Raw genomic sequence first — 14,264 nt, 5'->3', positions numbered from 1 at the left:
TTCCTGAGAGTCAGGTAGAGGCTTTCACAGGCCATATATATATATATAAAAGGATATTTGACCTCATTTAGCAGCTGTTGATGTAGACTTTGCTTGGATCATAAAACAGAAAATGAATACAAACATCAGACAATCACATTTAGACCTGATTAGACAACAAAAGCCTTTTTGAACCCAAAAACGTGTTCCATTGTATAAACACTGAAGCTGTCACATTAGAAATGCCTCAAAGTGGAAGACAAACATAAGAAAGGACATGCATGTATGTTCCAGAAGGAATGTTACCTTCAGGTGGAGACACATCCTCCAAGACAGGAGACGGCTCAGCCTTGACGGCTGGTGGAGATGGTTTCTTCTCCACTGCTGCAGCTGGAGCTACAAGAACGCCAAGTTGATTAAGTAGTGGTCAAAATCTGGCAAACAAGCAACAACTGACATACACTCGAAATCAGGCAAATTGAAAGAAGTCGGAATGTTGTTATGAACCAACAGATTTATTTGGACTGGGACGAACCAGAGTTTGAGAACATGAATAAAAAACTGAAGAGACTATTTGAAGGTAGAAAAACTTTTTCTTCCAGAGCTTTTTGTTTTGGTGGAGACAGTTTCCTTTCCACTGGGGAAGTACAAAATACCAAACTGTGATCAAGAAGATAAGTTTGGAAGTTTTAATTCCTTAAGACACATGACAGATTTAAGACTTTAAGAGTTAAAAAAAAAAAAGACAAATAGCAGAACTAATACTGAAAAAAATTTATGCTAACACAGAACAAGATTTTACCACCAAACAAAATTAAAAAAGCTACCTGCAGTAGTAGAAAGAGCAGCCGGAGCTGAAGGCTTTGGTGCTGGTGCTGTTGGTTTCTTGTCCACTGGAGGAGACACTTCAAAATACAAGATGCCAAGATCATGACCAAGACAACAATATGGGCAAGCAGGAAATAGACAGAGAGGAACAAACCAAAACAGGAAACTCTGAAAATTGCGGCCGGACCTTTTGACCAGTCAGGCAGATAGAAGAGACAAACATCCAATTGAGCAGTTCACAACCAAGTGAAGACACTACCTGCAGGGGGGGCAACTTTCTTTTCTGGAACAGAAGGTTCAGGCTTTGGGGCGGGCGCTGAAGGTTTCTTCTCCTCTGGGGGAAATACTTTGGAAATACAAAATGCCAAAGTCATGACCAAGAAGACATTGATTCATCTAAATATGACGAGTTTCAAACACAAAAACCTGATGACAAGAAAGACAAGACTCAGAGAAGTCAGCAAAAACATAAAAAGACTACCTGCAGGAGGAACAACTTTCTGTGTGGGAGCAGGAGGAGGTGAAGGCTTCGGTGTCAGTGCTGATGGTTTCTTCTCCTCAGGAATAGACACTTGGGGGATACAAGATTCCAAGATCACGATCAAGACAACAACATGGTCAACCAAGACGTCTTATAAACAAAAGATGTTTAAGACACAAATTACTTCACACAACACAAAAAACCCAGAAAAAAACAAGAGACAGTGAAAGAATTCAACAAAGAAAGATGTTAATAGATCAAAGAGGCTCCTTAGTGCTTGTCAAACCTGACACAACACAGAATGTGAAGATAAGTCTTTTGCAGTTATTACAGACAGTATTTGAACACGTGTGAGTACAGTCAACATAAGATGTTAGATCTCTTAAGAAGGGTTGATCTGATGCGATCACAAGCCCACATTGCTCAAGATAGAAAGAATACCTTTCTGAAGAGTTTGTTGCAGTATCTTTGACTTCTTGTCTTCACCTCTTGTTGCCATTCCCGCTGTCTCAGAGGAATCAACATCAGACGAGATTCCTTTTGGAATAAGAACAGCAGGTTTCTTGGGAGAAAGGGTTTCAGGCTCAGAGGGAAAAGCTTTTTTCGTTGGTGGAACTTCAGATTTCTTAGTGGGAGCAACTGTGTCTTCAACCATAGGTTTCGTTGATATGGTCAGTTCTTCATGGAGAAGGTCAAAAACTGCTTCAGGAAGTTCAAGAGACCTCATCTCTGACTTGATCTCCTCTTGTGGAATTTCTTCATGAAGATAAACTGCTTTCTCAGAGGAAGGAATCTCACCTGGAACTGAAGGCGACACTTTTGAACTTGTTACCTGGACAAGTTTTTCTTCATAAGACACTGGCTCACTAGTTAGTTTTTCAAACGGTGCTTTGTCTTCAAGATAGATTTTTTCTGAAGTTTTGACCATTTCCTTCCCTGGAGACATCACCTCATTGGGAGGCATTACTTCTTTTTTAGAAGGAGCTGCTGGTGTGGTTTGAGGAAGAATTTGGGGTGAAACTTCAGGGGGTTGAACTTCTTTGACTTTAAGAGAGTAAGCTTCAATTCCCTCTAATTGTTTGTGATTCTGCTCTGTGAAAATGATCTCCTTGTGTTTGCTTTCTTGTGTTTCCTTGTAAAACTCTTCTCTGGATGTGATTCGAGTGGCGGGAGGAGAAACTTCTTTCCTCTCAGATTGAATCATTTGAGATGGAGTTGTGATGTCCCTCTTTGATGGGAGAGGTGTGATTTTCTTTGGAGGTGGAGAGACAGACCTCAAAGGCATTTCCTCCTTCCATACTGCAACTTCTTCATCATATTCTGTGTATGTTGGCTCAGGAGCAACCTGCTGATCTTTGTACCACAGAGGAACCTCCTTCTCCTTTTGTCCAACCACTTGCTGTCTTCTCTCTGTCACAGCCGACCCCTGGAGCATTCCCCTTTCATATGTCCTCACTTCCTCTTGCTTGTGTTCAACTTCTGTTGCAACAGAAATCCTGTCTCTGTGCTCCTTCTGCAGGCGAGACATCTTTCTATCTTCAGTTGTTGTTTCCTCAAGATCAGTCTTCGGTAGAACTGGGATCATTTTTAAGATATCACCCAAGATGGAAGATTTGCACCATGGAGCGGTGGCCAAGAGGAAAACAACACAACAGAAAGAACATCAACACAGAAAACACAAATTTAAGTGTGGTATATATTCTACAGTGATTCTCCTTTCATAGCTGACAGTCGGCACGTTTTCCAGCAGAAATAATCTGGTTTGGTTTGATTAAGGCACAAATAAACACCCCCAGTCACTCTAAGACATTTGTGTCAGAACTGATGTTTGCTGCGATATTTCTCTTGTTTAAATACTTTGATAATTGATATAATGTTAAAAGAGTCAACACACACAACAGCACAGACATCAGGACAGAAGAATGAGCTGAAAGAACATCACATTAAGAGATAGAAATAGTAAGTAAAAAGATAAAGACGAGTAATGATTAGTTTATAAGATGTTCAAACTTGTTTACAGACAGATCTACCTTGTTGCTGAGGCTTTTTAGCCTGAAGAATTTGTTTTGGTGGTTCCGGTTTGTGGTGATGAGGCACTGCTTCCGCTGAGATTACTTTTGGTACCTCTGCCAGATTCTTTGGTTCTGTAGGAAGTTCTGGAACCACTTTGTGTGCCTCTGGAGTCCTTCTTGGTTCCACTGGAATCTTTGGTGTTTCTGGGACTTTCTTCGGAGGTTCAGGAACCTTTTTTGGTGCCTCTGGAACTGGCTTAGGGGTTTCTGGAGCTGTCTTTGGAGCTTCAGGAACTTTCTTTGGTTCTTCCGGAACCCTCTTTGGTGCCTCTGGAACTGCCTTAGGGGTTTCTGGAGCTTTCTTTGGAGCTTCAGGAGCCTTCTTTGGTTCTTTCGGAACCCTCTTTGGTGCCTCTGGAACTGCCTTAGGGGTTTCTGGAGCTGTCTTTGGAGCTTCAGGAACTTTCTTTGGTTCTTCCGGAACCCTCTTTGGTGCCTCTGGAACTGCCTTAGGGGTTTCTGGAGCTTTCTTTGGAGCTTCAGGAACTTTCTTTGGTTCTTCCGGAACCCTCTTTGGTGCCTCTGGAACTGGCTTAGGTGTTTCTGGAGCTTTCTTTGGAGCTTCAGGAACCTTCTTTGGTTCTTCCGGAACCCTCTTTGGTGCCTCTGGAACTGGCTTAGGGGTTTCTGGAGCTTTCTTTGGAGCTTCAGGAACCTTCTTTGGTTCTTCCGGAACCCTCTTTGGTGCCTCTGGAACTGGCTTAGGTGTTTCTGGAGCTTTCTTTGGAGCTTCAGGAACTTTCTTTGGTTCTTCCGGAACCCTCTTGGGTGCCTCTGGAACTGGCTTAGGTGTTTCTGGAGCTTTCTTTGGAGCTTCAGGAACCTTCTTTGGTTCTTCCGGAACCCTCTTTGGTGCCTCTGGAACTGGCTTAGGGGTTTCTGGAGCTTTCTTTGGAGCTTCAGGAACCTCCTTTGGTTCTTCCGGAACCCTCTTTGGTGCCTCTGGAACTGGCTTAGGGGTTTCTAGAACTTTCTTTGGAGCTTCAGGAACCTTCTTTGGTTCTACTGGAACGCTCTGTAGTGCCTCTAGAACTGGCTTAGGGGTTTCTGGAACTTTCTTCTTTGTTTCCTCTGGCTCTGTTTCAGGGAGATAACATTGTGATTTTGGCTTTATCAGCCAGGAATGGTTTTCTTGGAGGTTAAAGTGTCTTTGGCTCTGAGACAACTTAGAAGAACATTTATTTATCAGATGATCTTTTTAACTACTAAATGTACTGAAAGAAAAACTCGAGTGAAAGTCACACTCTAGCGAGTGCTTGGCATGCATGAAGATATTCAAGGTATTTCCTAAAAGTAGCTCCTAACATGATGACATCTAATTCTAAAAGCAAAATTAAAAAAAAAAAACTGACCAAATGTACAACATAAGAAACAACACAAACATGACACCAAGTACAACAACAAAGCAAATGAAGAGCGAATCTGCAGTACCTTTAGCTGGAACAGCCTCTGCCTTGGGCTGAGTAACCTTAGGTGCAGGTGGTTGAAGTACAGGTTCCTCCGGTGTGGGTATGTCTTGCACTTAAGAGAGTATCATGTACTGTTTAGACTTCAGATAATGAACTAGGCTCACATGGAACCAAAGATCACTCTCTTAACGAGTGAGATCACAGTCTGAAAGAAGGATGAAAGAACTGGAAATTCTACTGCGGGTACCTTTTGTTGGAAGATGTGCTGGTATCAAAGGAGGAACCTTGGCTGCAGTTGGATGAACTACAGGTTCTTCTGGTTTGGGTGGTTCTGGTACTTTAAAGAGCATTACGTATACATGGTCAATAACCTAGTAACCACAGTCGACTCTGCCGAGTGCAAAAAACACAAGAAACACACAAAACCAACAAAGCAGACTATCTAAAAATATAAGTAGATCAGATGATAACAAACTCATGAGTTCCCGCACCTTTGACCAAGATGTCTTCCGCCCTGGGTGGCGTAATCTTGGCTTCGTCTGGTTTGGGCTCAGCTGGTACATTAGAGAACGTGAAGAAGTTTTCATGTTTACTCTGTCACTGCTCTACCACGTTCATTCATTAATTTCATCAGTTAGTTTGTAGCACGTTTACATAAGAAGTTGTTCAAAGTCATGTTTGATCTTAGTCAGACATCTTAATTTGAAAAGATCCAGATAAAGAGGTTAGCAGCAACAAACATCTTGCAACAGTCAAGATGTGCAGAAACCCGTTAAAGTTACACATCAGATCACAGTACGACAAATAAGGCTTCTTCTCTACCTTACCTCTCGGTTTAGGGGCTTCGGGCACTTTTTTGATAGTCTCAACTTTTGGTGCTTCAGGTTCAGCCATAGTTTTGGCCACCTTGGGCTCAGGTTCCTGTGCTTTCTGAGGCGTCACTTTTGCCTCCAGAGGAATCATTTTTTGCTCCTTTGCTGTTGGTTTGGGTGGATGAGGCTCTGGAGTGATCTTTCTGGGCACTTTCACATGACCAGGTTCTGGTTTGATGTAGACTGAAGGTTCTTCACACAGAAATATTCAAGATTTTAGGGAATAAAAGATGGAAAAGATAAAACATTAACATGTAAAAAGACAGAACGCAATACTCTTCACACTCAGAGAAACGTTAGACACGAAGCTGAGAGAAAACCTCAAGGTGAGTTATTTTACCCAGCATGAATTTTACACTCTTCAATGTTTTCAATTCAAATCCAATTACAAAAAATTCTAGTTTCATGAATATCAAACCTAATTTGAAGAACTCAATCACAATCTCTACATTTTAAGAGCATCTAATTTGAAATATAAAATATGAAAGATTCATTTAAAAGTTTTTTTTTTTTTTAATGTACAACCGAGATTTACAGAATACAGAATTCTCATATTTACAGAATATGAGAACAAATTAGCGCTTCCCTCTTTTTAATAAATCCAAAATATTTGCAAAAGTTAAATTTAAGTGAAAAGTTAACTTTTTTTGTTTTTTTCTTTTTAAGAATGAAAAATGTCAAGAAAAAACATTTACCATATTTCCAAAACTATGCCTCATCAAAAAGCCTGTAGGTGTAAAGATTTTATCCCTAATTTGAAGAAGAATGAAGAATGCAAGTCGTTGAAGACTCTGTTATGAAATTACCTGGAGCAGCTGGAATTTTCTCCCTTTGAGGCGAAGCTGCAGCAAGAATCGCAGACTGCGGCTTCCTCACCTCAGAAACTTTAAAACATTATCAGAGTTGAGTTTCTGCCCACAACCATCTGAACATCAAGATTGTTCTGATCAAACAGAAGACAGAGGGACAGCGTGCTCGTTGTAGATACCTTTGACTGGAGCTGGAGCTTCACTTGGTTTCTCTTCCACTCTTCTATGAACTTCAGGAACTTTAAAGACCAACAAAGTTCACATTAAAACCAGGACAGCCAGACTCTACGGACCTGTGCTCTACTGAAGCTCCAGGGTTAATAAGATAGTAAGAGCATGAGAGGTGCGCTGGGCAAAAAGCGGGAAACACCAATGAGACATGAGGAGGGTATCTACAACGGAAATTGTGGAGCTCTACAGAAGCCTAATGATGCAGCAGCTTGAAGCGTGTTCAGCAGTTTGTTACGTCGAAGCATGAATTTTGAGAAATGGCCAGAAGCCTTCAGCTTCCATACCTTCTTCTGTTAGTCCAAACTGAGTCCTCTCTATTGTCTCTTCAACTGCTCTTTGCTCTTCTGCTGAACAAGAACAAGGAAACAAGGAAACAACCAGACTGACATGAAGGACGGCACACTCAGGTAGGAGCCAAACATAGTAAAACAATCTGCAGAGAAATGACGACAATCATAAATAACAACCCAATAGAACAATAGCGCAAAGAGCCTGTATTTGATACCTGTGATGGAGGTGAATTGAAGTGAAACCGTCTCCTCTTCAACTGTCAGATGCTCAGAAACTAAAGGTGACAGTGAGGCACAATCAGAGGAACCATTGTCTGATGCTGCAGATCTCAGATCTGGGATTAAACTCAAGATTTAGAGATCTTGAATTCAGGCTTAACTATTAAATTTCAGATATTTTTTAATGGCTATGTTTTCCATAATTTCCGGATTATAAACCTGTGGTTTAAACAACTATGCGGCCAATTTATGGGTTTTTACAGGTAATGAGCTTCATGCCACCAATACATTTAGTGTCACATCAGACCAATGAAATTACCCAACAGGTCACGATGCACCAATTAAATTGTTCGAATTAAATTAAATGCACCCACACTAAATTCTTCAGATCATTCTTCAGGTCATTTATTTTGCGTTTCATGCACACATCATGATGATGATGATGCTGCTTTCAATTTAAAGTCGATCGATCTGTCGAAAAAGCGAAATCTTTCTGTGTAACATAATTCCTGCCATATGCCATTTCTTCCCATATTTCCAACACCGGCGGCTTATTAACAAGTGTGGCCTATACATGTACAAAACAATTTTTCTCTTTAAATTTAGCGGGAGCAGCTTATATTTAGGTGTGCTCTATAGTCCAGAAATTACAGTAAGGCTGTTGTGGTTTTTACATCATCTTTATATACTTTAGAACTTCCATTAGAACCCAGACTTGAATTCTGGAGCTGAATTTAATCCCAGACAGGATTACTTTAGTTCCTATTTAGTTTTTTAGAGGTTAAATTTGATATGAACAGAATGTGACATTCGGTTGTTATGGAGGTAAAACTCTTATCACAGCAGCTGGAGCCTATTAGGAGGGATGACGGTTAGGTTCATCAGTCATTTAGAATGGGAGTTAAAGACAGATAATGACGATGAGGATGACAGTTACATTTTGCGATGGAGGAAAATGGTTTTAGGATCAGATAAACGTCTGTACCTGTGACTTCAGTTTGTTCTTCATAGTGAAAAACTTCAGAGGAATCTTTCAACAGAAAAATAGATTTGCATGAGATAGAAGTTGAGTCAGGAAGTAATGTCAGACTTAACAGTCCGGACTCACCTCTCAGAACAAACATGGACTCTGTCTGTGGTACTTGAACTGATGAGTCGAGGACGTCTAAACATTCACAAATTCAAATTAACGGAAATGTCTAAAAACATTTCAAAATAAAATCCTTATCTTGAACAATAATCTACAGGTTGTTAGCACCGGAATGTTTCCTGTGACTGGATAAATTAGTTAAGTCACAGTACTCACCCTGAGGAACCTTTCCTAACCCAACGTCTGTAAAGGACACGAACAGAATGTGATTGGAGCGCAGTAGAATCAACACTGACGTAACTCTGTGCTAAAATGTACAGACCTTTGTCTGAGAGGTGCAGCTCGGCTGAACTTCGAGCTTCTCCCATTGGCTCCAGACGAGCAATCACAGAGTAAACGCCTGACGGGTGGAGATTACAGATTACATCTGATTACAGGACACATCGGATTCAATTCATTTTTAAAGACACTGGAAGTCCAAATAATGCCGGAGCATTTAGACTGAGCTCTCAGCTCTGTCTCTTAAGTCTGACTGTGTCTTTGGGTCTAATCAACCCCAAGTTTCATATGAAAACAAATTAAACATGGCGGCGCTCAGAGTCTCGGTTTCATCTCATTTGTGTCCATTCTTGAATATTTGCTTGGATCCAGTCTAAAGAGTAAAATGCAGCTGAGCAATTTTTTTGAGGTTTTTGGTTTAACAAACCTTCATCTTCTGCCGTTACGTTGCGGATGGTCATAAAGTGCCGCCGGCCTTCACTCCTGAAGTTATATTTTGGGCTCTCTTTAAGCTCCCATGAGTCTTTGTACCATATGACGGTGGCGTTGTCGAAGGACAACTCACACTCGAAGGTGGCAGAGTGGCATTCACTGACCTCGATGCTTCTGATGCATTTAGTGAACTGAATTTGCTCGGCTAAAACCAGATAATCAGAGTTAACTTCTGACTGATGTGACTGTCTGTTAAGAGGTGTGATTTTTGTTTCAACTAAAGAGAAACACAAAGCACCAAAAATATACAAAACACAAACACAACAGCAACACAACCCTGCAGGTTCAAAGAGGTCAGTTTGAATGGAGCTGCTCACCAACCAGCTCCTGGTAGCAACATGAAGGACATGAGGGGACAGACGGACAGACGAGTAGAAAGTCCAACAGACCGTCAGGCTCTTACCTGTGACCGTCAGCCGGGCATTAGAGATGTGAGGACCACACACCACTCGGTAGTTGCCCTGGTCTTTGACCTGGCAGTTCTTGATCTTCAGAAAATGGTGGTCGCCAAGGCTGCTGATGTCATACTTGTCGCTCTTTTCCAGTTTCTGGGTGCCCTTGTACCAGGTCAGACTGATCTCTGGGTAATTGATCCTGATCTGGCACTCGAAAGTAGCGCTCTGGTTCTCAGGGGCCATTTGGTCAGTGATGTCTTCCAGAACAGAGACAGGCTGAGGATTCAAAATCAGTTTTAGCTATTTCATCAAACCCTCTTAAAGCAGTGAGCTCTATCCTGGCTGGCCAAATCAGGATCTGACCCAATCCAGAAAAGATTTCCTGGCTGTGTATCAGCAGATGTCAGTATGTTTGTCCATGACATAAAGACTGTTCCTTTCACTTTCACGCTACAGGCTGATGAAGGTGCCGTTTTGTACCTCTGTGCCGACACGTCCCTCTAGCTGCTGGATGATTTGGACAATGTCTTCCTCTTCCACCCGCTTGCCGTGCTCCATCTCCTGCAGGGCCAAAGACAAGGTTAAATCAAGAGATTGATCAATAGATCAATAATATCGGACCGCAGACCCCTTTGGTGGTATAATGTCAATAGCATTAAATCCATTTCAAACAAACAACCACAGTTTGTTCTAAAACCTGGACCAGGACCAGGACCAGGACCTGGAGGTTTTTGAAAGTGGAGAGTGTCTTTCAAACTTCTCATGAACTCAGTCCTCCTGCAAATGTTATTTGCCAAACTGAATCCTGACCTGTTTCACTTTCAGGATTTGATTACTTTGACCCAAACCATCCCCTGGATCAGTCATCTGCCCTCAAATCTTTTGGCTCACCACTTTTCCGGTCTCCATCTCCTTCTCCCTCTTCAAGAACTCAACAGCCTGCAGGATGGCTCTGTAGTCATGAACTCCATGTTCTGTCAGTGTCCTCTCGTAGTCTTTGGGGTCCTTACCTCTCAGCAACGACACAATATCAACTTCCTCCTCTTTCTTGGGGCTTTTCTGCTTCGAGGGGGTTCTGGCGTGATATTCAAATATAAAATCAGAGGTGATCTCTTCTTGTCAAAGGGACAAATTTAGAAGATGAGAAGCAGAACAATTCTGTGACAAAAATCTGCCCACATCTTCTGGATGTCAACACAGACCTCACTCATTTACTCTTTATTCAAAATCTCTGGGTCCCCTAAGTTCTTACTTCTTCAGCCTCGTCCTCAGGTCTCCGATTCCCTCCACTTCCTCCTTTTTGGTGACCTGCATTTCAGCGCTGCACTCAATCTCTCCATGCTTGCTGGTAGCAACACATCTGTAGTGACCAGAGTCAGACTTGGTCACCTCTCTGATCTCCAGTTTAGCATTCTGACCCTTGTGCTCAATGGAGATTCGTCCACCAGGAGTGATCTGCCTCCATTTGCCCTTCATCCACTTAACACTCGGGATTGGGTCACCTCCGATCTTTGCGATGAAGGTTGCAGTGCCCTCTGCAAATATTAAAGCAATTGTATGATTCTGCAAGGCTCTCAGGACAGAATGTAAAAAAAAAAAAAAAAAAAAAAAAAACTTCAACAGTTGACTTACTCTCTGTGACAGAAACATTCTTCGGTTCCTCGATAAAGAACAGGTTGTCGAGTCTTTTGACTGGAGCTGCTGCAGCTGCAGGAGCAGCTTCAGTCGGGACTTTGGCTGCTTTGTCTAGAAATAAATCAAACATTTAAATAAACCAAATAATCAGAGCAGTCAGTCTGTCCAATGTGTTTCTGGCCCTCTGCTTTATTAGTATAATAATAAGACTCTGAAACCATGATTACAAAGTTGAAGAGAGATCTTTCTTTTTTTGTGGGCTTAAGGAATTCTTTATCTCACAGGTTGGACAGAATCAGTAAAAAAAAAAGAAGACGCCTTTCAGGTCCTGTTGTATCATTTACTGTACATCAGAGAAACTCATATGGAGCTCAGCTTTATGATGGTTTACCTGAAACCTTTTGACTGTTCAGAGAAAACCGACAGTACCAAGTGACTTTCTTACCTTTCACAGTGACTTTAGACTTGCAGAAGTCACTACCGGTAGCATTGGTGGCCTTGCAGAGATAATCCCCTTCATCAGTCTTGGAAACTGCGCTGATCTCCAGACACGGCATCCCACCAACAAAGGTGATTCTGGTATTTCTTCCTGACTTCAGCTCTCGCCTGTCCTTCATCCACTGGATGTTCAGCGGCACAGTCCCACTAACGTGGCATTTAAGGCTCAGTTTGTCCCCCTCGATCACCGTCACTGGCTCCAGGTAAATATCGAACTTGGGAGCCTGGCCAGTTCCTGGGGGGGGAAGCCCGCCAGCTCAAATATATTTCAAAGGATAATATCATGGATAGGACATTTTTATGAAATTACTTGAATTTTTACTTTTCATATGACTTAGCCTGAAGTTTATCAAATTCCACAAGAACATAACATATAAAAGTGTATAATAGTAATAGAGCTCTACCTGAAATAGTGAGAGAAACCAAACAAGAAGCTTTTCCAGCTTCATTTGAGGCCTCACAGGTGTACACTCCACCATCAGAGGTGGTGGTGTCTCGGACACACAGCACAGCAGTGTTGTTCTTGAAGGTGATGTCATATTTGTCAGAAGCACAGATTTCACTGTTGTCCTTGTACCATGTGACATTCAGGGGCAGTGAGCCAGAAACCCGAGCCTCAATCGAAACTGTTTTACCCACTGAATTCACCAAAGACTCAGGGGGCTTCTTGATGAAGTTTGGAGGGAGTTGGCGTACTGTTGGTGAAGGAGAAAGAGGGGAAAAAAAATAAAAAATAAGGCCTTGTTGTGACATGGAGAAATCGGCTTTCAATCACCAGACCACTGGGCCTTTACATGACATCAGGAAAAGCAAAGACCACGCAGACAACACCAACATGAGCCAAAACACAAAGATCATCAAATACAGAATGGTCACCCGATTGCCAACTACTTCCTGTCTATGAATCCATCTGTCAAGCAAGCAATATGTATCAGACCCGACAACCATGGCAACATGAAAAATGTGCATTCAGACACTTGATACACCATAACGACATCCCTCCCTTTCCAAACCTGATGAACGCAGGACCAGCAAAACCCGGACACTGACAACACAAACCAGGCATTGACCAGATATTACAACATTGTGTACTGTAACCAACGAACACGGGTCCACAGGAAACAGCCACTATGCTGGATGTCAGTATTAGTGATTGTTAGTGCGACCTGACAAATAAAATTAAATGGAAGTAAAAGTGTTTGTCTGTTAATTATATTAACGTTAGCATGACAGTTGTCAGATTCCTTTGTGTTGGAAATTGAAGTATATTTTCTTGCTGCTGCAGAGCTGTCACTGCTGAGGACCCTGATAATGCAGGAGGACTCAGTTGTTTCTTCCAGGCTGTCAGTTAATGGACGTGAGGGTTGATTCAGCTCAAACATCCTCTAGTTTCTTTATAAAATATATGGGTTGTAACTAGGGTTGAGCCAGATACTCAAGCCACTCCTATTGGAAGGGAAAACAATCGGCGATACAATTAAAAAGCACCGTCCAGTAGTTATCTTAAAACATTATTTCAACATGTCAGGTGATTATTTTAACACGCTAGTTTATTTGGAGAAAAAAATGGTACAATGAAAACTCCCATCTGTGGATCTTTCTGATTGTCCCTCATTTTTATGGAGAAATGATCCCACTGAACGGCCAGAGGTGACAAACATTAATATTGACAGCTACCTGATGGAGTTATTTAACCTGATAAATTATATATATATATAAATTATAGATAAAAAGTTGAGTATCATCAAGTTTTATAACCCAAACGTTTGAAATCTGCCACTTTTTGGTGTTATGGGGTAAAAACTTGATTCGTAACAGAAGTGGCGCTGCTGCAGTCCACATCGCGTGTCTTCTCCAGTCAGGTTTATTACGGTCGGCTCGGTGTAATACAAATTAAGCTGTAAATAAAAATATACAGAGGCTTATATATACAGCAACTTCTGACCAACCCATGTCAATTTCAGGCTTAAAAATACAACTTTTGCATAAATCAAGCCCGCTTCCGGTTTAAGTCCCACCCCTTCCATGTATGTAGATAATGTAGATGGTTGAACAGATACGGATAGTGGTGTATTTGCTCATTCCTAGTTGTGACTGAAGCAATGTTGAGGAGTCATAGATTCTGATCTGTAAACGGGGTGGATAAAGACTTTGTGACTGCACTGTATCTTCTCAGTCTTTGTCAGGGATTTCAAAGATTCCAGTATTTTTGATTTTCAAAGGTTTGCTGAGTCTGAAATGTGAGTTCTGTGAGAAAGTTGGTTGAATGGTTGCGGAATTGTGTTAGTTGCACCAATAAATCATGCAGTTAGTGAGGTTAAAACTTTAGGCCAAGATGTTATTGGCCCCATTTTTCAGATGGTGTTTTTACCTATACTGATATGAGCATGGCAGACGTCAGTTGCAATTCCATTGGAAATTTCGCAAGTGTAAGTTCCAGCTGCTTCAGGCCTGTCGCTATTCAGGACCTCTAGAGCGCAGGTTGAGTCAGTAGTTTTAACGTTATACTGATAAGAGGCCCAAATCAAGTTGCCATCCTTTTTCCATGTGACATAGACCCTCTGGCTTCCAGTGTACGTGCAGACTAGTTTCAGTGGCTGACCGACAGTGAAAGTAGCATCTTCCAGCTTCTTGATAAAAGACACAGGTTCTGAGAGAAGCAATACGGGTGTTAGAAAAGAGTCC

General features: G+C 41.7%; 1 protein-coding gene across 1 annotated transcript in view; it reads right to left on the bottom strand.

The window, feature by feature from the left end:
• Positions 1-14,264, bottom strand: part of LOC115061562 (titin-like) — a 154,750-nt gene that overhangs the window by 97,505 nt on the left and 42,981 nt on the right. Inside the window, exons 69-84 of the mRNA XM_029529957.1 lie at positions 13,950-14,229; positions 11,984-12,279; positions 11,527-11,814; positions 11,079-11,192; positions 10,699-10,981; positions 10,338-10,521; positions 9,927-10,007; positions 9,455-9,722; positions 8,987-9,220; positions 8,603-8,680; positions 8,497-8,523; positions 8,299-8,355; positions 8,176-8,220; positions 5,597-5,833; positions 5,261-5,323; positions 3,413-4,437 (exon numbers count right to left, since the gene is read on the bottom strand). Coding sequence (XP_029385817.1) covers positions 3,413-4,437; positions 5,261-5,323; positions 5,597-5,833; positions 8,176-8,220; positions 8,299-8,355; positions 8,497-8,523; positions 8,603-8,680; positions 8,987-9,220; positions 9,455-9,722; positions 9,927-10,007; positions 10,338-10,521; positions 10,699-10,981; positions 11,079-11,192; positions 11,527-11,814; positions 11,984-12,279; positions 13,950-14,229 — 3,560 coding nt within the window. The remainder of the gene's footprint in view (positions 1-3,412; positions 4,438-5,260; positions 5,324-5,596; positions 5,834-8,175; positions 8,221-8,298; positions 8,356-8,496; positions 8,524-8,602; positions 8,681-8,986; positions 9,221-9,454; positions 9,723-9,926; positions 10,008-10,337; positions 10,522-10,698; positions 10,982-11,078; positions 11,193-11,526; positions 11,815-11,983; positions 12,280-13,949; positions 14,230-14,264) is intronic.

This window comes from Echeneis naucrates, chromosome 21 (genome assembly GCF_900963305.1).
Source record: "Echeneis naucrates chromosome 21, fEcheNa1.1, whole genome shotgun sequence".
NCBI lineage: Eukaryota > Metazoa > Chordata > Actinopteri > Carangiformes > Echeneidae > Echeneis > Echeneis naucrates.
The sequence above is the reverse complement of the archived record's forward strand: the minus strand, read 5'-3'. Positions and strand labels throughout refer to the sequence as shown.